The sequence below is a fragment of the Oncorhynchus clarkii genome, chromosome 12 (assembly GCF_045791955.1).
Source record: "Oncorhynchus clarkii lewisi isolate Uvic-CL-2024 chromosome 12, UVic_Ocla_1.0, whole genome shotgun sequence".
NCBI classification, from domain to species: domain Eukaryota; kingdom Metazoa; phylum Chordata; class Actinopteri; order Salmoniformes; family Salmonidae; genus Oncorhynchus; species Oncorhynchus clarkii.
This window is the reverse complement of record NC_092158.1, coordinates 69556649-69579873: the sequence shown is the minus strand read 5'-3', so window position 1 is coordinate 69579873 and position 23225 is coordinate 69556649. Positions and strand designations below refer to the sequence as shown.

At 47.0% G+C, this 23225-nt stretch overlaps 1 protein-coding gene across 2 annotated transcripts in view; it reads left to right on the top strand.

The window, feature by feature from the left end:
• Window positions 1-22375, top strand: part of LOC139421127 (1-phosphatidylinositol 4,5-bisphosphate phosphodiesterase delta-3-A-like) — a 36990-nt gene extending 14615 nt beyond the window's left edge. The window contains exons 2-17 of one of the 2 annotated variants that reach the window (XR_011635593.1): window positions 2409-2576; window positions 10394-10622; window positions 11488-11617; window positions 12510-12735; window positions 13078-13279; window positions 13393-13537; window positions 14499-14651; window positions 17562-17702; window positions 17818-17971; window positions 18202-18318; window positions 18760-18938; window positions 19162-19297; window positions 19751-19900; window positions 19992-20072; window positions 20479-21352; window positions 21793-22375. Coding sequence is in view for 1 of the 2 variants with exons in the window: in XM_071171721.1 (XP_071027822.1) it covers window positions 2409-2576; window positions 10394-10622; window positions 11488-11617; window positions 12510-12735; window positions 13078-13279; window positions 13393-13537; window positions 14499-14651; window positions 17562-17702; window positions 17818-17971; window positions 18202-18318; window positions 18760-18938; window positions 19162-19297; window positions 19751-19900; window positions 19992-20140 (2279 nt within the window). In the remaining variant the exon portion in view is untranslated. Of the gene's footprint in view, window positions 1-2408; window positions 2577-10393; window positions 10623-11487; window positions 11618-12509; window positions 12736-13077; window positions 13280-13392; window positions 13538-14498; window positions 14652-17561; window positions 17703-17817; window positions 17972-18201; window positions 18319-18759; window positions 18939-19161; window positions 19298-19750; window positions 19901-19991; window positions 20346-20478; window positions 21353-21792 lie in introns of those variants that run through there. The other variant, XM_071171721.1, reaches the window with a different exon arrangement.
• The last annotated feature ends 850 nt before the right edge of the window (window positions 22376-23225 follow it).

Sequence of the window (23225 nt, the reverse complement as noted above, 5' to 3'; positions counted from 1 at the left end):
TGATCCTAAAACTCTCTCCTTCTTGGCTCGGTTGGCAGTGGGGGTATCCTGCATCCCTGAACATTTGCATATGTACCCATGTGCACAGATTTTTCATATGTATTCCTGGATGGGGAGGTATGGTGACGGGACAGAGAGAAAATAATGGAGTTGAGGTCAGTGAGGTGACAACAGTAGGTCCAGGAATAATAATTTAACAGGCTCAAAAAGGGTTAGGGTTGGTGGTGTGAGGATGGGCAGAGTGAGAACACAACTCAGTTAGGACAGCTTAGCATGGTCACTGACCTGCTGTTAATAGGGTCCTTGTGCTCAGTGCTCAGCCTGTGGGAATTCCTTGCATGTGGTAACAGCTTGGTGACTGACTGTGTCAAAAACACGGTTGTTATGGGGGAGGCTTGGAGTTGGGGAGGAGGAAGAGGAAGGGGGTTCTCTTTGTGTTTGACCAATGGCTTGGGAGAGAGGGAGAGAAGGAGACATGGCTGGGCTCAGTTTGCTTCCCCCCTTTTCTACTTAGGGGGAGAAGAGGAGGGGGAAGGGGTGTGGGTGAGAGAACTGAGCTGCTCATGGATACAGTCTCTCATAGCCAACATCTACGTTCCAAATGGCACCCTGTTCCCTATATAGTGCACAACTTTTGAGCAGGACCTAAATGCACTCTATTCCCAATAGTGCACTACTTTTGGGACTACTATGGGCCCTGGACAAAATGTGTGCACTTTGTAGTGAATAGAGGTCAGCTCTGGAAGCCTGTGAAGAGGTCAGCTCTGGAAGCCTGTAAAGAGCTCAGTCACAGACTGACATGGTATTGGCAGTATGAAGAACTCTGAAAGGGATTTTAGCTGATTCAAGAGAAATAATAGATGAGGGCGTCCATGGCCACAGTTTTTGAAGTAAATCTTTGAGGATATACTTAAGAGACTTAGAGGAGGGAGGATGGGAGAGTTTCTTTCAGAGCACTCCTTTGAAATCCTATTTTACAGGTGAAAACAGAGTTGAACAGTGTACGAGGTCCAATTCACCTACTGCAGAGAACCAAAGAGGCATCCAACTGTCAGACGGAGAAACAGAGAAAATACTATCTCTTTTTTTTAACACATAGAAAAAGAGAACCTAGACCTACGACATAGAATGCCCACCCACATCGCACCCTGACCAAACTAAAAATAGCAACATACAAAGCAATCTACGGTCAGGGCGTGACAATGACGGTGCACGTCTTGTTACAGCTCTGCCCATCTTTCCCCTCAATTTTCCATATTTGTCTGTTAACTCTGCTCTTAACATAGATGATAAAGCTGCTCAACATTTCTGATGTTGGTGGTTTGTTTTTCTCTAAAAGGTCACTTGTGACATGCACATCAGGGATAGCAGGCTTGTATCTGTGAATCACATTAGTATTAAATAACCATTAGCAGTGATGGGTTTCCCTGTCTAGATGAGCTGCTGCAACTCCAGACTGACTGACTGACTGACTGCAGCTCTGTAAACCCCTTTCCGGTACTCTGTTGGACTGCCTCTGGCCTGTGAGGGAGATTAATCTTTGGAATATTGGCATTTGTTCCAAATCCTACCATTCTACTTCTTCCTTTTGTTGTGCAGCGTTCCAAGGTCTGGCTTGGCTTATACCGCATACCGCAACGAACCAAGGAAAATAAACATGTTCTGACTCACATGTAGAAAAGTCTCTACTCTCTCAAGACAGTAGATTCCGTGGTGATTTCCTCCTTCAGTAACCTGAATGTCAACTTTGAAGCAGCGTTGCTCCTTTCAGGGGTTTGTATATGAAACAAAGTCCTATGTTTAGGCCCTAATTATGAGATCATGGCCTGTGTTTGTGAGTCATGGCGGCGGTGCTTCCAAAGGAAGATGACTGCTGTATGTATAAAGGTGAGTGAGTCATCCCTGGAACGCCCACTGCTTCCAAGCCCTCAACACACAATTCAACCACAGTGGAGATATTGAAATGGATTGTGCTTGACTGGTTTGTTAGAATACTTGTTCTCTTTCACAAATAACTCCTAGCCCTCCCTTTTTCATCCTCACATGATACTGAGTGTTTGAGTCCCTGTTACAGTAAAATACACGTCAGTCATTTTACTGTAACGGCATGACGAGGGAAGGCCAAGAAGTAATATGGCTCATAGACTTCTGCTGACATTTAATGACAGTAGATCAGACAGACTGAACTCTCAATGAACAGCCAGTGGAGCTTGGTGTGGATGGCCTACCATTTGAAATAGACCTGAGTGAATGATATAAGGGTGTGTTCAACAATGACATGGTATCAGTGACATACTATATTACATCATACTGGAATATTCACAGTGATACTACACGTTACCAAAAAGGGTATAACAGTGTATCTGACCGTGACCTTTGTGTGTGTGTGTGTGTGTTTGTGTTTCTAGGGGTGCTGGATGATGAGAATGTCCGTGTGATGATGCACGGTTCCAACATGGTGAAGGTACGCTCCCAGAAGTGGCAGAAGAGCCGCAGCCTGCGTCTGCTGGAGGACGGGGTCACTGTGTGGTGTGAGTCCACCAAGAGCTCCCGCAAGGCCAAGGCACAACAGACCTGTGAGTATACAATGGGGGACGGAGGGGTGGAGGGAGGGGTCAGATGAGGGGAAAGGGGAGGTATGGGGAGGGGGAGAGAAAGGAGAGAGCTGGATGAGGAGACAAGAGTAGGTATGGGGAGGGAGAGAGAAAAGAGAGGGATGGATAAGGGGAAAAGAGCAGGTATGGGTGGGTTAGGAGAGAAAGGAGGCATAAGGGAGGAGAAGGAGAAAGGATAAGGGTGTGGATTAAGGGAAAAGGAGGGTAGAGGGTAGGTGTAGATGGAGAAGAAAGTTGGGGAGTGAACAGAAGAGGAGTGGGGATGGGGAGTGGTCACGAGAGGGGGATGTTTTGGTCATTTTGATTTTCAGGATCTGAGGCTTTCGCAATAGTTGGAAAGGAAGCTTAACCGATATCAGATTAGGAGAAGTAGCCTTGTATGAAGGGAAGACTATATACAGGAAAATAATCATGTATAAACAAACGAACAGGACTTCCACAAGCACACTCCCTGTTCTAGTCCATTCAACCCTCCTCTTAGACCTGATTCAGTGCACACAGCGTTTCCACCACCCTCGACAAAACATCAACTGATGGGATTTCTCTTTGAAGAATTGTGTTGTCATCCCTCCAATAGAGTTCCAGACACTTGTAGACTCTATGTCAAGGTGCATTGAAGCTGTTCTGGCTCGTTGGTGGACCAATGTCCTGTTAATACACGTTATGTTGGTGTTTCCTTTATTTTGGCAGTGTCACCTGTAGTAATGCATCCATATAGTACACACATACCTGCTGAAGGTTCACATCGGTCAACCACGGTTACAAAGAGGTGTAAAAAGGACACAAGCTGCATTAGAAACAGTGAACATAGACCTTGTTATCCGTTAGCCTCGACATATTGGTTTACCTCAGCACGCTAACCTTTTGCAGGCAATGAGCCAATCAGAAAGGGAAGCAGGCACTTCATATTAGTGCTCTAATGATCACAACACCCTTAAGGAGAGAGAGGAAATGTTGGCAGTAATCCTAGATGTTTTGGCCCATTTAAACAGTGGGAAAGTTATTTCTAATCATAAACCTTTGACCGCTTCCCCTTCCTCACATGCACACATATGCGCACACTGTCAAACACACACACACACACAGTTTTGTATTGCCATATTTCTGGGGACCAAATAATTGATTTCCTTCCAAAATCCTATTTTCCCTAACCCTAAATCTAACCTTAACCTAAACCCTAAGCCTAGCCTTAACCCCAAACCCCTAAACATAAACCTATCCCTAACCCTAACCATAAAACTATCCCTAACCCTAACTCCTAAACTTAACTGTGACCCTGACCCAATTCTAACCCTAATTGTAAACCTAACCCCTAAGCCTAAAATTGCATTGTTTTCAAATGGGGACTGGCAAAATGTTGAATTTGCCTTTTTTTACTATCCTTGTGAGGACTTCTGGTACCACAAGGATAGTTAAACAAAAAAACACACACATACACACGTTTGTTTTACTGTCCTTGTGGGGAACAAACAATTTATTCCCATTCAAAATCCTATTTTCCTGAACACTTAACCATAAACCTGTAAACCTAAATATAACACTAACTCTTAAACATAACCCTAACCTATAACCCTAATTCTAACCTATAACCCTAATTCTAACCCTAACCTATAACCCTAATTCTAACCCTAACCTACAGTGCCTTGCGAAAGTATTCGGCCCCCTTGAACTTTGCGACCTTTTGCCACATTTCAGGCTTCAAACATAAAGATATAAAACTGTATTTTTTTGTGAAGAATCAACAACAAGTGGGACACAATCATGAAGTGGAACGACATTTATTGGATATTTCAAACTTTTTTAACAAATCAAAAACTGAAAAATTGGGCATGCAAAATTATTCAGCCCCTTTACTTTCAGTGCAGCAAACTCTCTCCAGAAGTTCAGTGAGGATCTCTGAATGATCCAATGTTGACCTAAATGACTGATGATGATAAATACAATCCACCTGTGTGTAATCAAGTCTCCGTATAAATGCACCTGCACTGTGATAGTCTCAGAGGTCCGTTAAAAGCGCAGAGAGCATCATGAAGAACAAGGAACACACCAGGCAGGTCCGAGATACTGTTGTGAAGAAGTTTAAAGCCAGATTTGGATACAAAAAGATTTCCCAAGCTTTAAACATCCCAAGGAGCACTGTGCAAGCGATAATATTGAAATGGAAGGAGTATCAGACCACTGCAAATCTACCAAGACCTGGCCGTCCCTCTAAACTTTCAGCTCATACAAGGAGAAGACTGATCAGAGATGCAGCCAAGAGGCCCATGATCACTCTGGATGAACTGCAGAGATCTACAGCTGAGGTGGGAGACTCTGTCCATAGGACAACAATCAGTCGTATATTGCACAAATCTGGTCTTTATGGAAGAGTGGCAAGAAGAAAGCCATTTCTTAAAGATATCCATAAAAAGTGTTGTTTAAAGTTTGCCACAAGCCACCTGGGAGACACACCAAACATGTGGAAGAAGGTGCTCTGGTCAGATGAAATCAAAATTGAATTTTTTGGCAACAATGCAAAACGTTATGTTTGGCGTAAAAGCAACACAGCTGAACACACCATCCCCACTGTCAAACATGGTGGTGGCAGCATCATGGTTTGGGCCTGCTTTTCTTCAGCAGGGACAGGGAAGATGGTTAAAATTGATGGGAAGATGGATGGAGCCAAATACAGGACCATTCTGGAAGAAAACCTGATGGAGTCTGCAAAAGACCTGAGACTGGGACGGAGATTTGTCTTCCAACAAGACAATGATCCAAAACATAAAGCAAAATCTACAATGGAATGGTTCAAAAATAAACATATCCAGGTGTTAGAATGGCCAAGTCAAAGTCCAGACCTGAATCCAATCGAGAATCTGTGGAAAGAACTGAAAACTGCTGTTCACAAATGCTCTCCATCCAACCTCACTGAGCTCGAGCTGTTTTGCAAGGAGGAATGGGAAAAAAATTCAGTCTCTCGATGTGCAAAACTGATAGAGACATACCCCAAGCGACTTACAGCTGTAATCGCAGCAAAAGGTGGAGCTACAAAGTATTAACTTAAGGGGGCTGAATAATTTTGCACGCACAATTTTTCAGTTTTTGATTTGTTAAAAAAGTTTGAAATATCCAATAAATGTCGTTCCACTTCATGATTGTGTCCCACTTGTTGTTGATTCTTCACAAAAAAATACAGTTTTATATCTTTATGTTTGAAGCCTGAAATGTGGCAAAAGGTCGCAAAGTTCAAGGGGGCCGAATACTTTCGCAAGGCACTGTATAACCCTAATTCTAACCCTAATTCTAAACCTAACCCATAACCCTAATTCTAACCCTAACCTAACCCCTAAACCTAAAATATATTTTTTTCTTGTGGGGACCGGCAAAATGTACCCAATTGTGCTAACTTTCCTTGTTTTGATATCCTTGTGAGTTATGGTCCCCACAAGGATAGAAAAGCCAAAAACACTCACACAAAGTTCAATGGTTTAAGGAGAAGGATAAGTGGGCAGCCGGTGAAGCGCTTAGAGTCCTCAGGTCTCCTAAACCAGTAGTAAATCTCAATATAGTTTAAGACATCTACACCTACAGGGTTGCCTCTCAGATTGCTCTTGAAATATCCCTCCGGTAAATGAGAGGCCATGGCTCTGGCCCCTCTCCATGTTCTATAGGACAAATATAGGGCTCCTCTGCCCTGCCCATAGGAATCTGATGGCACAGGCTAATTATTGTTGTTAGCATGCATGACGAAGGATGTGTGTGTATACGCTTGTCAGATTATAGCCCTATCAAATGGGTAAACCTCTTGGACCTCCCAATTGCAGGGTTTGGCCATGACTTGCCGACCACCACTACACTACTATCTTTGAGATTGTCATTTAATGAGTCTAAACATGTCTCTGACACACATCCTTTTATGAATTAGTGCTGGCGGTGCTTTGGAGTTGCCGAAGTCAATCAGATTTGTTTTTCCTTTCCATTTTTGAGTCATACTGTACAAAACATATTATACTAGTGATCACCTACACACAGAGTGGAAACACACATGCAAACACACCCACCTACACACAGAGTGGAAACATCACAGACAAGTTTATGGCCACTCAATTCCAAAGTCGAGGTAATGATTACAAGGTTTAAGAGATGTTTTGTGACGGGTTAAAAATGCCAAGGTCAGGAGAGCACATTCATCATGTCGACTCAGACAGCATACAGCCACATTGGTTCACTTCAAGTGGAACACAACACTTCCTTAATACCTTCTAACGCCCACTAGTCCGAGTCTGATAGCGCTGCTGCTAACCTAACACACCCTGGGCTGGGAGGCAAGCTGAGGGGCAGCGGTTAAGAATGGGATAATGCTGATGGGAGGTTGTAATTGCATGACCTCCTTCTAACGCTCTCTTTAGCTCTACCTTCATCTCTCTCTTTCTTTTTTTTCTATCTCTTGTTCGCTCTCTCTTTCTCTTTCTCGCTCTTTCACTTGTTGCACAACCCACCCCCACTATGTCACTTCACTAAGGACTATTCATCGGTCATGTAATTCAGATTATGTCCCCAGTTCTCTCCCATCGCAGTCCCTCAAGGACCCAGGAAGCACCCGCTGCTGTGGGAAATGGATACGGACAGATCCATGTGTTTTAGAGAGTTGGGCTAATGCGGTTTCTGCATTATGATGCATTTACATGACACTTCAACATTAAATGGCAGCCATATTAGCTCCCCATTAACATCACATGGGGAATATGTAAACAATGCTATGTAACTGAATGTCTAGAATTCGAGCAATATAAATGTTGTCCATACTCTCTAAATAAACAGTGCCTTCAGAAAGTTTTCAGATCCCTTGACTTGTTCCACATTTTGCTACGTACACACAATACCCCATAATGACAAAGCGAAAACAGGTTTTGAGACATGTTTGCAAATGTATTAACATTTTTAAACAGAAATACCTTACTTACATAAGAATTCAGACCCTTTTCTATGAGACCCAAAATTGAACGCAGGTGCATCCTGTTTCCATTGATCATCCTTGAGATGTTTCTGCAACTTGATTGGAGTCCACCTGTGGTAAATTCAAGTGATTGGACATGATTTGGAAAGGCACACACCTGACTATATAAGGTCCCACAGTTGACAGTGCATGTCAGAGCAAAAACCAAGCCATGAGGTCGAAGGAATTGGCCGTAGAGCTCCAAGACAGGATTGTGTCGAGGCACAGATCTGGGGAGGGTACCAAAACATGTCTGCAGAATTGAAGGTCCCTAAGAACACAGTGACTTCATCAATTCTTAAATGGAAGAAGTTTGGAACCAACAAAACTCTTCCTAGAGCCCGGCCAAACTGAGCAATCTGGGTAGAAGGGCCTTGGTCAGGGAGGTGACCAAGAACCTGATGGTCACTCTGACAGAGCTCCAGAGTTCCTCTGTGGAGATGGGAGAACCTTCCAGAACGATAACCATCTCTGCAGCACTCCACCAATCAGGCCTTTATGGTATAGTGGCTAGACGGAAGCCACTCCTCAGTAAAAGGCACATGACAGCCCGCTTGGAGTTTTTCAAAAGGCACCTAAAGAGTCTCAGACCATGAGAAACAAGATTCTCTGGTCTGATGAAACCAATAACTCTTTGGCCTGATGATGAAACAATGAACTCATGATCTCTTTGGCCTGAATGCCAAGCGTCATGTCTAGACGAAACCTGCCACCATCCCTACGGTGAAGCATGGTGATGGCAGCATCATGCTGTGGTGGTGGCAGCATCATGCTGTGGGGGTGTTTTTCAGCTGCAGGGACTGGGAGACTAGTCAGGATTGAGGCAAAGATGAATGGAGCAAAGTACAGAGAGATCCTTGATGAAAACCTGCTCCAGAACACCACTGAAGGATGTGTTTAGGGTTAGGGGTTCTCTCTTTTCTGGAGAGACCTGCAAATAGTTGTGCAGCAACGCTCCCCATCCAACCTGACAGAGCTCGAGAGGATCTGCAGAGAAGAATGGGAGAAACTCCCCAAATACAGGTATGCCAAGCTTGTAGCGTCATACCCAAGAAGACGTGAGGCTGTAATCGCTGCCAAGGGTGCTTCAACAAAGTACGGAGTAAAGGGTCTGAATTCTTAAGTAAATGTGATGTTTCCAAAATTTTGATAGATTTATAAAAACCTGTTTTTGCTTTGTAATAATGGGGTATTGTGTGTAGATTGATGAGGGGGAAAAAACTATTTAATCCATTTTATAATAAGGCTGTAACCTAACAAAATTTGGAAAAAGTCTAGGGGTCTGAATACTTTCTTTAGGCACTGTATGTCTCTGGATAAGGCCTCATGTACAGTAGGATGAGAGGCCAGGTGGCTGATGTGGGGGGTCAGGGGTTGTGACGTCGTCTTCCCCCAATCAGGCCACAATTAGAGCCAGTGTGGCGGTGTTGCGGTATCATTTCAGTCACACTTGGCTAACGCTACAGAACATCGACAGGCCACAGGACAAAGGCAGGCTGACCACTTCAGCCGACAGCTACTGATAACACAAAAGCGGCTGCGTCGAAGGACGTATGCATGCTCATTAACACACGCGCACACACACGCACACACACACATGCTGACTATAGGTGGTCTCAAGGGCCTTTTGGGTCTGACACCTGCAGCTCAGCATGATCCCCTCTGTTCAGATGGGCTTTAGAGAATATGCACCGCACTTAACACTTTGGCTGTGCCAGTCTCGTGTACACACACACACACACCACACCCCCCCCTACTCTCCGCATTGAAATGTCACTCTTGTCATGGAGCGATGGGGCAGGAATTTGTCAGCGATTTTGAGGAGGCGGAGAGGCGGGGGCTGTTCAGCAGAAAGAGGCCGTTGTCAGAAGAGACAGTTGTCTAGTGGCTGCCCCTGGCCCCTGCCTCTGGCACTGTCAGCCCTGTGGCTGAGCCATCGTTGATCTGTGTGTCACTATTTGCCTGGAAAGCTGATCCCAGTGTAGAAAGGCATTGCTAAATGTACTTAAATCAACTGACTGATTTGAAAGCTACTCCACCAACCCAACCACAATTCCAGCTATTCAATTAATGAAGGGATATGGGGTTTGTCGTTGTAGTGGAGATAGTCTTATGTTTGAAATCTTCACCGGGCTTTATTCTGGATGTGGTGCATGGAGGGTAATGTGGTAGTAGGCTGGTGTTGTGTTGCTGGGCAGAGGGTCAGCCATCACGTGTAAAGCCCTGCCCACTCCCACAGTTGTTACTGTTATAAATAAGAGCTTAAATACATGCTAATCTCTCTAGAAATCAATGAGATCTGAAATGCATGATAATCTCTCTAAAAGTCAATGAGAGCTGAAGTACATGATAATCTCTCTAAAAGTCAATGAGACGGCATCCTTCTTTCTTCCTTTATCTCTTTACACACACAAACACGTCATGGTATTGGGCCAAAGGTCCTGCCTACACTTGAGTTGCTAGTTAAATTTGGACCTTGTCATGCAGATGAATGTCGGCCTGAGTCGCAAACATATTCTGCAGCCGCAGCTGACGCAGGTCTGTGTCTGTACAGGTCGTATTCTTTAACAGCCAAATCAGGACCCCAGCACCGAGATGCCATGTCACACTGCTACGTGGGCGTTACCACACTCCCCCTGAAGTTCACGACCTTTCAGCTCCGAGCCTCCCTCCAAGTTCCACGCGTTTTGGTGCCGTTTGTAATTCTGTTTATTCGTACACCCAGATTTAATGCAATCCCCCTCTCTGCTTCCTCCACCGTCCTCCTTTCCCACCTCCCCTCCCCCACCTCTCCCTGTGCCAGTCTCAGTGACAGAGGTGGAGTGTGTGCGTGAGGGCTGCCAGTCTGAGGCTCTGCGGAGGCTATCCGGGTCGGTACCAGAGAATCAGTGCTTCACGGTGGTGTTCAGAGGAGGCAGGAAGAGTCTGGACCTCCTCTGCCCCTGTGAGGAGGAGGCAAGGCGCTGGGTCCAGGGGATACGCACACTGAAGGAGCGCGTGGCCAACATGACCCAGAAGGAGAAACTGGACCAATATCCTTTACCCCCCCCGTGGGCCTTTGTTGCGCTGTGCCAGGCTGTCAGCTTTCGACTCAAGGTAAATATAGTGCAGGCTGGGCAGCCAGGATCGCTATGGTGACTGACTTTTGAACATAACACTGTCACATGCACCATCCACAGCATACCTAAGATGTGCAGCAATGGCCCAGCAAAAAAGCAGCGTCTAAATATAGTCTGGATATTCTGTCAAACATGATCCCTGGTATAGCCGCTGGGTTGTTAGCGACACGTGGGTACGACAGACACACTTGTGTAAAAGGCAAAGCTAGATCTTGAGAACAGACAGAGCAGTAAGGGCTCTGGGGCATGTCCAGGCTAGTGCGGTGCGGTTTTACACTGGCAGGTCCCAGCAGTGTTTGCAATAGCTCCTATTGTTGTGTGTGTCCTGGAAGAGGGAGGTGTCATAGGCTCCTCTCTCTACGTCAGCCCTGTGTTCTATTCCGCTAGTGGCCTTGGAGGAGGCTTTTAGTATTTTGACTTCAGATGGATGTTGGCACAACAGGACATGTGTATCTACAGCCAACACACATCTGAATCATAGATTGGGGTGTATTCCATTTCAATTCCTGGTAGTTGAATTAGACACCTATCCTTCTCTGAACGGTTGGTTACACAATTGATTCCTGGATTGCTGTAAATTAAGAAATGATGCAATTGACCCTTACCCATAGTTGGATGTGGGCTGTAATGTGCCTATATACAGTATGCATGTGCATCAACTCTGCTTGTATGTATAGATGTGTTTTGTGTATATACCATAGTATATGTACTTTTAAGGATGTGTTTCGGGTTAGAGGTTCAGTATGCTCCCCTGGTTGCTCTCCTTAACCCCCCACACCTGGATCCGTGGCTACCTGAGACGGGCTGATGAGAACGACGATGGGAAGATGAGTTACGACGAGGTCAAACGCCTGCTGCAGATGATCAACATAGACCTGAATGAACAGTACGCACGCTCGCTATTCAAGGTGAGCACATGCTGTATGTGTGTGCAGCATTCAGTATGCTTGTACGTTAATGTTTCATGTGTATAGGCCTTGACTTCATGGGTGTGTGCTTATGTGTGTGAGCAAGATGTTGTTGTTGGTTGAAGGCCATTGTTTACCCAGTGTGCTGTTTGGGGCTGCGTTTCTCTCCCAGCCTGGAGTCTGTGTTCAATTACCAACCCAGTGGCAAGCCAACCAGGAGGCCCCTCGCTCTCTTTCTCACTCTCTCACTCACACACTCATTCTCTCTCTCCCGCCCTCTTCTCTCTACTGCTGTCTTTCTGTCTCCCCTGAAGGTCTTGTCCTCCCCCATCTCCCTCTTCCTCCATCTTCCCCCTCTCCTTTCTCCCCCTCTCCCCATCCCCTTCTCAAATGATCAGGCAGCCAGTCATTTCTCCATAGTTGAGGATTACCGCTAGCTACGTCTCTCAGCTCCCCTCTCTCTTAATGTCCAGTTGTTTTCCTGCTCCTCCCTTCACCATGTGATTCCTTCTCCAACCCTGCCCAGCCCTCTCCTCAGAGACTGAATATCAAACCAACTGCAGTGCAGTAATGTGTGGAGTGTATGTTTGTCTATATGGTATGAATTATGGGAGTGGATGGGGTTGCTGGGCATTTGATAATATAAACGTGGCTCACCTATAAGAATTGAAGATATTAACTTTGATCTAGCTCTCTGTTTTTAGGGAACTACTTTGAAAATGCGTGGAGGGGTTGTGAATGTTTAGTGTTTTTAATCAGATCAGCCTTAACCAAGGTCTCTCTGTCTGTCCGCCCGTCCGTTCGCCCATCTGTCTCTTTGTCCCTCCCTCTCTGTCTGTCCCTCCTTCTCCTCTATTCGTCCGTCCGTCCCTCTCCTCCGTCCCTCTCTCAGAAAGCTGACCGGTCATGTGACGGCCGTCTGGACCACGTAGAGATCGAGGAGTTCTGCAGGGACCTGATGAGGCGGCCGGAGCTGGACGCGGTGTTCAGACACTACTCTGGTAACGGCTGTGTTCTGTCCACCGCTGAGCTGAGAGACTTCCTGGGAGACCAGGGGGAGGACGCGTCACTGATCCACGCTCAGAGCCTCATCCGCACCTACGAGCTCAACGACTGGGGTAGGCCCGAAGGAACACGGGAACATCCTTTTAGCCTTGGATTTTTCTGACCTAACATTTCACATTTTATTCATTTAGCAGACGCTCTTATCCAGAGCGACTAATCCAAAGTACATACATTTTCACATCTTTTTATACCAGATTCCTTATATTCTCTGTGCTTTCATTCATCTGAATGTTTTATGCATTTACGTTTTACATGATTTAAGTGCTGCAAATTCAGGGCCAGTTCCGCACCTGACTTTATTTCCCCACAATCGTATGAGCATGTCTGTACCCGTCTCTTCCTGTTCATAACCCTCAGAAAAGGTTGATGGTTTGATGTGCTCCTCTTCCCTGCAGCCCAGAACAACCAGTTCATGACCCAGAATGGTTTCACCGTGTACATGCTGTCCCAGGAGAACGATGTGTTTAACCCCGACCACGCCAGGGTGCACCAGGACATGACCAGACCTCTGGCCCACTACTTCATCTCCTCCTCACACAACACCTACCTCACCAAGGACCAGGTCACCAGCGCCAGCAGCGCCGAGCCATACATCAGGTATTGAATGCACACACGTGCGCACACACAAACATACATATGCATGCGCGTAGACGCAAAACACATAAACCCGCATGCACGCGCACACTAAGAACATGTACTGTGTGAACCAGAGCTCTGAACCAGGGCTGTCGATGTGTGGAGCTGGATTGCTGGGACGGGGACAAAGGAGAACCTGTCATCTACCATGGACACACCCTTACTTCTAAGGTGCCCTTCAAAGAGGTAATCGAGACCATCGCCCAGTATGCCTTCAAGGTGAGCAATTTATTACAAAAATGACAACAATAAAATAAATACAACAAAAAGGGAGCCCACCTGACCTGTGAGACCCTCTTAGTGGGTTGTGTGGTTTATAGGGAGGCCACCTGACATGTGAGACCCTCTTAGTGGGTTGTGTGGTTTATAGGGAGGCCACCTGACCTGTGAGACCCTCTTAGTGGGTTGTGTGGTTTATAGGGAGGCCACCTGACATGTGAGACCCTCTTAGTGGGTTGGGTGGTTTATAGGGAGGCCACCTGACCTGTGAGACCCTCTTAGTGGGTTGTGTGGTTTATAGGGAGGCCACCTGACATGTGAGACCCTCTTAGTGGGTTGGGTGGTTTATAGGGAGGCCACCTGACCTGTGAGACCCTCTTAGTGGGTTGTGTGGTTTATAGGGAGGCCACCTGACATGTGAGACCCTCTTAGTGGGTTGGGTGGTTTATAGGGAGGCCACCTGACCTGTGAGACCCTCTTAGTGGGTTGTGTGGTTTATAGGGAGGCCACCTGACCTGTGAGACCCTCTTAGTGGGTTGTGTGGTTTATAGGGAGCCCACCTGACCTGTGAGACCCTCTTAGTGGGTTGGGGGAGATGATGGACAGATGGTTGTGTGGTTTATAGGGAGGCCAAATGTTTCTCCTTCTGCCCATATGTCTTCCGTATGTGACTCTTTATGGAAAGCAAAGTATTCCTCATCTCAACAAAATAGAGTTAACAAGTAAATGGCAGCAGGCCAGTGGCTGAAAACCAATCTAGACTGTTGACTTTCTGCCTCTGCCAACATGCAGTTCAAGATACAGTCATAGTCTTGGCTCGGAGTCTAATAAGACTGTCCAACAGCTTCTTGGCCTCAGTGTAGTCCAGAATAAACCCTGGCTTATTTCCTAATGAGCTTATGGTTTCTCTTACATTTTAATGAGTGGCCTCTTATGAACCAACCCTTGTTTCTTCCTTTAGGCCTCCCCGTACCCCCTGATCCTGTCCCTTGAGAACCACTGTACGGTGGAGCAGCAGACAGTCATGGCCAGGCACCTGCGCACCATCCTGGGCAAGAGGCTGCTCACCAAGCCCCTCAAAGACCACCCTCTGAAGGACCTGCCCTCTCCTGAGGTACGACACACACCCCTGTCCCCAGCTCTCTACTCATCCCTGTTCCCGGCTCTCTACTCACCCCTGTCCCCGGCTCTCTACTCACCCCTGTCCCCGGCTCTCTACTCACCCCTGTCCCCGGCTCTCTACTCACCCCTGTTCCCGGCTCTCTACTCATCCCTGTCCCCGGCTCTCTACTCACCCCTGTTCCCGGCTCTCTACTCATCCCTGTCCCCGGCTCTCTACTCATCCCTGTCCCCGGCTCTCTACTCACCCTTGTCCCCAGCTCTCTACTCACCCCTGTCCCCAGCTCTCTACCCTCCCCTGTCCCCAGCTCTCTACTCACCCCTGTCCCCAGCTCTCTACTCACCCCTGTCCCCAGCTCTCTAGGACACACACCTGTCCCCGGCTCTCTAGGACACACACACCTGTCCCCGGCTCTCTAGGACACACACCCCTGTCCCCGGCTCTCTAGGACACACACCCCTGTCCCCGGCTCTCTAGGACACACACCCCTGTCCCCGGCTCTCTACACACACCCCTGTCCCCGGCTCTCTACTCACCCCTGTCCCCAGCTCTCTACCCACCCCTGTCCCCAGCTCTCTACTCACCCCTGTCCCCAGCTCTCTACTCACCCCTGTCCCCAGCTCTCTACCCACCCCTGTCCCCAGCTCTCTACCCACCCCTGTCCCCAGCTCTCTACTCACCCCTGTCCCCAGCTCTCTACTCACCCCTGTCCCCAGCTCTCTACTCACCCCTGTCCCCAGCTCTCTACTCACCCCTGTCCCCAGCTCTCTACACACCCCTGTCCCCGGCTCTCTAGGACACACACCTGTCCCCGGCTCTCTAGGACACACACACCTGTCCCCGGCTCTCTAGGACACACACACCTGTCCCCGGCTCTCTAGGACACACACCCCTGTCCCCGGCTCTCTAGGACACACACCCCTGTCCCCGGCTCTCTACTCACCCCTGTCCCCGGCTCTCTACTCACCCCTGTCCCCAGCTCTCTACCCTCCCCTGTCCCCAGCTCTCTACTCACCCCTGTCCCCAGCTCTCTACTCATCCCTGTCCCCGGCTCTCTACTCACCCCTGTTCCCGGCTCTCTACTCATCCCTGTCCCCGGCTCTCTACTCATCCCTGTCCCCGGCTCTCTACTCACCCTTGTCCCCAGCTCTCTACCCTCCCCTGTCCCCAGCTCTCTACCCTCCCCTGTCCCCAGCTCTCTACTCACCCCTGTCCCCAGCTCTCTACTCACCCCTGTCCCCAGCTCTCTAGGACACACACCTGTCCCCGGCTCTCTAGGACACACACACCTGTCCCCGGCTCTCTAGGACACACACCCCTGTCCCCGGCTCTCTAGGACACACACCCCTGTCCCCGGCTCTCTAGGACACACACCCCTGTCCCCGGCTCTCTACTCACCCCTGTCCCCAGCTCTCTACCCTCCCCTGTCCCCAGCTCTCTACTCACCCCTGTCCCCAGCTCTCTACTCACCCCTGTCCCCAGCTCTCTACTCACCCCTGTCCCCAGCTCTCTACCCACCCCTGTCCCCAGCTCTCTACTCACCCCTGTCCCCAGCTCTCTACTCACCCCTGTCCCCAGCTCTCTACTCACCCCTGTCCCCAGCTCTCTACTCACCCCTGTCCCCAGCTCTCTACACACCCCTGTCCCCGGCTCTCTAGGACACACACCTGTCCCCGGCTCTCTAGGACACACACACCTGTCCCCGGCTCTCTAGGACACACACACCTGTCCCCGGCTCTCTAGGACACACACACCTGTCCCCGGCTCTCTAGGACACACACACCTGTCCCCGGCTCTCTAGGACACACACACCTGTCCCCGGCTCTCTAGGACACACACACCTGTCCCCGGCTCTCTAGGACACACACCCCTGTCCCCGGCTCTCTACTCACCCCTGTCCCCGGCTCTCTAGGACACACACACCTGTCCCCGGCTCTCTAGGACACACACCCCTGTCCCCGGCTCTCTAGGACACACACCCCTGTCCCCGGCTCTCTACTCACCCCTGTCCCCAGCTCTCTACACACCCCTGTCCCCGGCTCTCTAGGACACACACCCCTGTCCCCGGCTCTCTAGGACACACATCCCTGTCCCCGGCTCTCTAGGACACACATCCCTGTCCCCGGCTCTCTAGGACACACACCCCTGTCCCCGGCTCTCTAGGACACACACCCCTGTCCCCGGCTCTCTAGGACACACACCCCTGTCCCCGGCTCACTAGGACACACATCCCTGTCCCCGGCTCTCTAGGACACACACCCCTGTCCCCGGCTCTCTAGGACACACACCCCTGTCCCCGGCTCTCTACTCACCCCTGTCCCCGGCTCTCTACTCACCCCTGTCCCCAGCTCTCTACACACCCCTGTCCCCGGCTCTCTAGGACACACACCCCTGTCCCCGGCTCTCTAGGACACACATCCCTGTCCCCGGCTCTCTAGGACACACACCCCTGTCCCCGGCTCTCTAGGACACACACCCCTGTCCCCGGCTCTCTAGGACACACACCCCTGTCCCCGGCTCTCTAGGACACACACCCCTGTCCCCGGCTCTCTAGGACACACACCCCTGTCTCCGGCTCTCTAGGACACACACCCCTGTCTCCGGCTCTCTAGGACACACACCCCTGTCTCCGGCTCTCTAGGACACACACCCCTGTCTCCGGCTCTCTAGGACACACACCCCTGTCCCCGGCTCTCTAGGACACACACCCCTGTCCCCGGCTCTCTAGGACACACACCCCTGTCCCCGGCTCTCTAGGACACACACCCCTGTCCCTTACTGCATAAGAAACCTGTTGTATTTTTCTCCTCTCTCTCCCATCCCTCGCATGTTTATGGAACGATTGTGGAATACTAACAGGAATATTTACATATGTTTTGAAGCATCTCTTTATTCCCTCTGCAGGAGCTTAGGGGTCGTATCCTGGTGAAGGGGAAGAAGGATGTTCAGCACCTGAACCAGCTGGGGAAGACCAGCAGCTTTGATACCAGCTCGGACGACGAGGCATCAAGCAGAAACAAAAAGGACAAAAAGGACCCTGCCAAGGTGCTACACATTTACCTTCCATGTAACTGAGACGGCACTGTAAGTCTACAGAAATTGATCAGGAACATACAATATATCAAGCTTTTCTCATGTGCACTCTGTGTTTCTGGCTCAGGCGGTCTCATCTAAGCTGAGCCCAGAGCTGTCTGAACTGGTGGTGTACTGTCGAAGTGTCCCCTTCCGCGGGTTCCAACACTCTGCCCAGAAACCACCCAATGAGCTGTCATCCTTCAATGAGAATGACGCCCTCAAACACATCAAGGACACAGGCAAGGGGCTTAGGAAGACATAACTCGAACAGAACAGTTTTCTGTGAATCAGTTCCTGATTAGGTCCGACTCATAGTTCTTACTGGCACTGTAGTTGTAGAGAGAGTCCTTGTATACATGGGTGCATTTGTGCATCATGTTGTCGTGCATATTTGTGTGTGTCTGTCTTTTTTATATGCGTTTGAGGTACTGTAGTGGATCTCTTACCCTGTCCTCTCATCACCTTCCAGGAAAGCTGTTTGTCAGACACAACAGCAGGCAGCTGAGCCGGATCTACCCCTCCGGGCAGCGCCTCCAATCCTCCAACTACGACCCCCAGGATATGTGGAACGGCGGCTGCTCGATGGGTCAGCACTCTGGGCTGGAGGGGGTGTGGGAGGTGGGATGGAGGAGGGAGTTGGTACAGGTGGCTCATTTATTTAACATTATCTAGCCTGGAAGTCCCTGGAGATAGAAAGCTATTTTACATTGGGCCTCCTCTGAGAGCATTGCAAATGTTAGGTATTTGCCTCCTATTCCTCACTTCAGTAGTCATAATAACTAACCTCACACTTTGCTGCTTGGTAAAGTGTGTTCTGTTGTTCACCCCTGTCCCCGGCTCTCTACTCACCCCTGTCCCAGGCTCTCTACTCACCCCTGTCCCCAGCTGCTCTCTACTCACAGGGATGAACAACAGAACACACTTTACCAGGCAGCAAAGTGTGAGGTTAGTTATTATGAGTAGTCGTGAGTAGTTGTTGTCTCTTTTCACACCCCTGTCTGTCCTCTCTCTCTCTCTCTCTCTGCAGTGGCTCTGAATTTCCAGACTCCAGGGGAGCAGATGGATCTGAACCAGGGCCGCTTCCTGCCTAATGGCCGCTGTGGATACGTCCTCAAGCCCAGCTTCCTGTGCAGCCCCAGCTCCAGCTTCAACCCAGAGATCACAGGAGGTGGGCCAGGACACATCCCAACACAGCTCACCATACGGGTGAGAAACCTGCTGGGAATCAGATTCTGTTGTGGTGGTTTATATGTGGCAACTGCCTTGTTGGAATAGTAGGGCACATTTTAGTTAGCAGTGTTATGGAAGCAGACCAAGGTAGTAAACTACTTCACCTTATTAGTAATTTTGCAAAATCATTTGAATCATTTTCATATTAGAGTTTTATTTACAAAGGCAAAAAAAGTAATTGGGGTGATTTTGTGTTCAGATATTATCAGCACAGCAGCTGCCTAAGATCAACACAGACAAGCCCAACTCCATTGTGGACCCGCAGGTGTGGGTGGAAATTCACGGGGTGGCCATTGATAATTCCAGAGACAAAACCCACCGAATCGACAACAATGGTAACCTTCCACTCATCTATTGGCCATCTATTATACTTCCATTCAAGAAATGGATCACGAGGGTTGTATACACCCTTGAGTTCACATATGAACCATATTAGAAATAGAATTAGAAGAACATAATAGTATTAGGAATTATTTTTTACCATGAAATAACATAAGTATTCCAGGGCACCTGTATGACTCCCACCATCTATGGCACTATTCCACACAGGAAATTGATCAGGAACGTTATTCCGTACTCCCATATTTATTTTTACCATAATGATAATTAAACATGATAGATACCCCAGCTACTCCATTATCTTTGCTCAGTACAATTTTCGGAGACATGCGAGTACCAGAAAATGATACTTCTCGTGTAGAGTGCCATTATCCCGGTCTGGTGAGTAGTTTCAGGCTGTGAATGGTGTTGGATGGCAGTGTCTGACAGCTCTCCTATGCCCCCTGCAGGTTTTAACCCACGCTGGGACAGCACTTTGAGCTTCCAGCTGCAGGTTCCTGAGCTGGCCCTGGTACGCTTTGTAGTGGAAGATCATGACCACAAAGCCAAGAACGACTTTGTGGGCCAGTACACCTTGCCCTTCACCAGCCTCCGTACAGGTACTAGGATACTGTCTCTGTATTGTAGGGGTGTTTGTGTAGCTAGTGTGTCTGTGAGGTGACACTGACACCAGTGAGTCTATTTCTCTAGGTTACCGCCATGTCCACTTGCTGAAGGCAGATGGCTCCAGCCTCTCTCCATCCACCCTTTTCATCCATGTCAAGGTGTCCGGTAAGGGGGTCCCCATCAAGACTGTGTCCGAGCGCATGGCCTTGGCTAAGAGCAAGGGCAAAGCATGACGCATATCTACCTGAACTAGTGCCGCACTTATCTGATAAGCGTCATGCTTCTCTTTTTTGGGGGGGGAAAGTCTTCCTAATTGGGGTGAAAAGGACAAGCTGCTACCTGCCTATGTCCCAGTACTCTTTTCATACACCCAATTTAGAATTGTCAGGACATCTACGGTTCCCTGGCTACAGAGAGGAAGACATCATTCCTTCTCAGTGAAACCTGGATGATAGTCTTGCCTGTTGATGAATAGTGTTGGCTGGGAGAGAAAGTCACTGGCATGTTGCTGTTGTGAGAGTATTCTGTACTCTGTCGTCAGTGCATTGAGTGTTCGTGTCTGTTTCCATAGAGACATGACTTTGGCACTGACCTGTTTTACACCAGAACTCTACCTGGCAGCCGTCTGCCTACTATGAAGCCAATATGGAGTTTTTGTTTTTATATTCAAAGCCAGATTTGTGTCCTGGAGTCCCTGGAGCAGATCATTTTTTACATATTTAAAGTTAAGAAATATTTAACTTTTTTGCTACTTTTAGCTGATGTGTGGTGAGCGTTCTGGCACAAAAATGGTCACCGGGCATCACCCAGGTGGGTGCCGCACATTGATGGTGGATGAGGTGAGTTTTCCTCTACTATGTAAAGCTCTCGGAGTACCTCGGTTGGTAGAAAAGCACTATATATATATCCAATCAATTATTCAAACTTTTTTACTATTACAGAATATTATGGTTGAAACTTATAGAAGTGTTTTATCAGGGCAAGACTTGTAGTTGTGCTCCTTTTTCCAAGACAACGATAGTGTTTATTGACTCAATTTTATCTGTAAATTAAGTCTAGTTGTCGTGGTATTGGTCTGTCACACTTGGCATGACACAGTCCAAAATACTGAATGAATGCCTTAACCTTAGTGACAGAATTAATACATTTCAACACTTAATGTTTTTGTAATGTGTTTGCAACAAATTGTGTTTGTTGCAAATGATGAAACACACTACTTTCTGTGTGAAATTGCTGATAGAAGTTTTTAGATTATATTTAACATTGTTGTAAAATGTTATATTCTAATGTAGTTACAGTATTCTAATTCTCTCAGTGAAATGAATTCATTTGCATACTGCATGTACTTTCTCTGACACTAACTTCCTTTTGCTAAATAAAAACAGCATCAAAGTTAGAGGGTCAAATCAAGACTAATGCAATTGACCACGATTATGTTGAATACAGTGCCTTGCGAAAGTATTCGGCCCCCTTGAACTTTGCGACCTTTTGCCACATTTCAGGCTTCAAACATAAAGATATAAAACTGTATTTTTTTGTGAAGAATCAAAAACAAGTGGGACACAATCATGAAGTGGAACGACATTTATTGGATATTTCAAACTTTTTTAACAAATCAAAAACTGAAAAATTGGGCGTGCAAAATTATTCAGCCCCTTTACTTTCAGTGCAGCAAACTCTCTCCAGAAGTTCAGTGAGGATCTCTGAATGATCCAATGTTGACCTAAATGACTAATGATGATAAATACAATCCACCTGTGTGTAATCAAGTCTCCGTATAAATGCACCTGCACTGTGATAGTCTCAGAGGTCCGTCAAAAGTGCAGAGAGCATCATGAAGAACAAGGAACACACCAGGCAGGTCCGAGATACTGTTGTGAAGAAGTTTAAAGCCGGATTTGGCTTTAAAAAAAATTCATTTTTTCATTTCGAAGCAGTAATCCATAATGCACTAGTAGAATGTATTGTTACTAGACGTTATTATTTGTGTTCTTTCTTCTGGTCATCTAAATTTAAATTCAAAGTCACTTTAATTTTGAAAACCGGCAAATGGTTTTGACAGTTTGAAATGCCTTTATTTGCCTTATTTCAATAGAAACAGCTGTTAGTATTCTTTCTTGTAGTTGCTAAGACAGTATATTCTTACCTGTTTACCTTGGTGTCTCTTTCATTGTGTACTTTGTTGACTTTTATTTCTGTGGGCATCAGATTCATATGGGTCAGTGTTAAATCCAGCCACCAAATCTGAAAGGTCTCCCAGTCTATTTAACAACAAAAAGCACTTGTACCATCTTCAAAGTTTGGATTCGTCTTTATAGTACTATAGAAACAAATCATTTCCCTGAGCTTCAGGAGCAATATTCTCATTGACATTAGTAATAGTAAGTGACATTAGTACAGTATTTATTTTGTCTGTGTGAAAGCCAAGAGTAGCATGTTCAGTTTTTATAAAAACTATTTTAACCCAACTGTGCCCTTCTGTATTTTCAAATTTGGCATACTATTCCAATGTTTTTGTGCTTGAATGGTGTTTGTGTGAGAAAACAAATTTATTTTTGAGGGAAGTGAAGTAGGAGATGGTATGCACAACATCCTAACACACAACACACACAGAGCCTCCTTCTGCCGTATAAATGTCTAGTTCGTCTGTAGTGCTGGATTCATTGGAGAACACCAAACTATCACAACTCATTTAGTATCAGTGTAGATGATTAAAGCCCCATTTGTAAGTTTTACTCGTTTCACCTATCCAGATGTTGTAAAGATGTCTGAGTAATGTGAAATCAAAAGACAGAAATCAGTGCATCATACAGTGGTGGAAAATGTACCCAATTGTCATACTTGAGTAAGGGTATAGATACCTTAGTAGAAAGTTACTCAAGTAAAAGTGAGTCACCCAGTAAAATACTACTTGAGGTAAAGTCTAAAAGTATTTGGTTTTAAATATATTTAAGTATCAAAGGTAAATGTAATAGCTAAAATATGCTTAAGTATCAAAAGTAGAAGTATAAATCCTTTCACATTCCTTAAGCAGGCGGCACCATTTTCTTGTTTTTTAAATGTATGGACAGCTAGGGCATACTACAACACTGACATTATTTTCTAAAGTTTCATTTGTGATTTAGTGAGTCAACCAGAACATAGGCAGTAGGAATGACCATGTGTTATCTTGATAAGTGTGTGAATTTCACAATTTTCCTGTTCTGCTAAGCACTCAAAATGTACTTTGCGTTGTCAATGAAAATGTATTGAGTAATAAGTACAATATTTCTTTAGGAATGTAGTAAAGTATAAGTTGTCAAAAATATAAATAGTAAA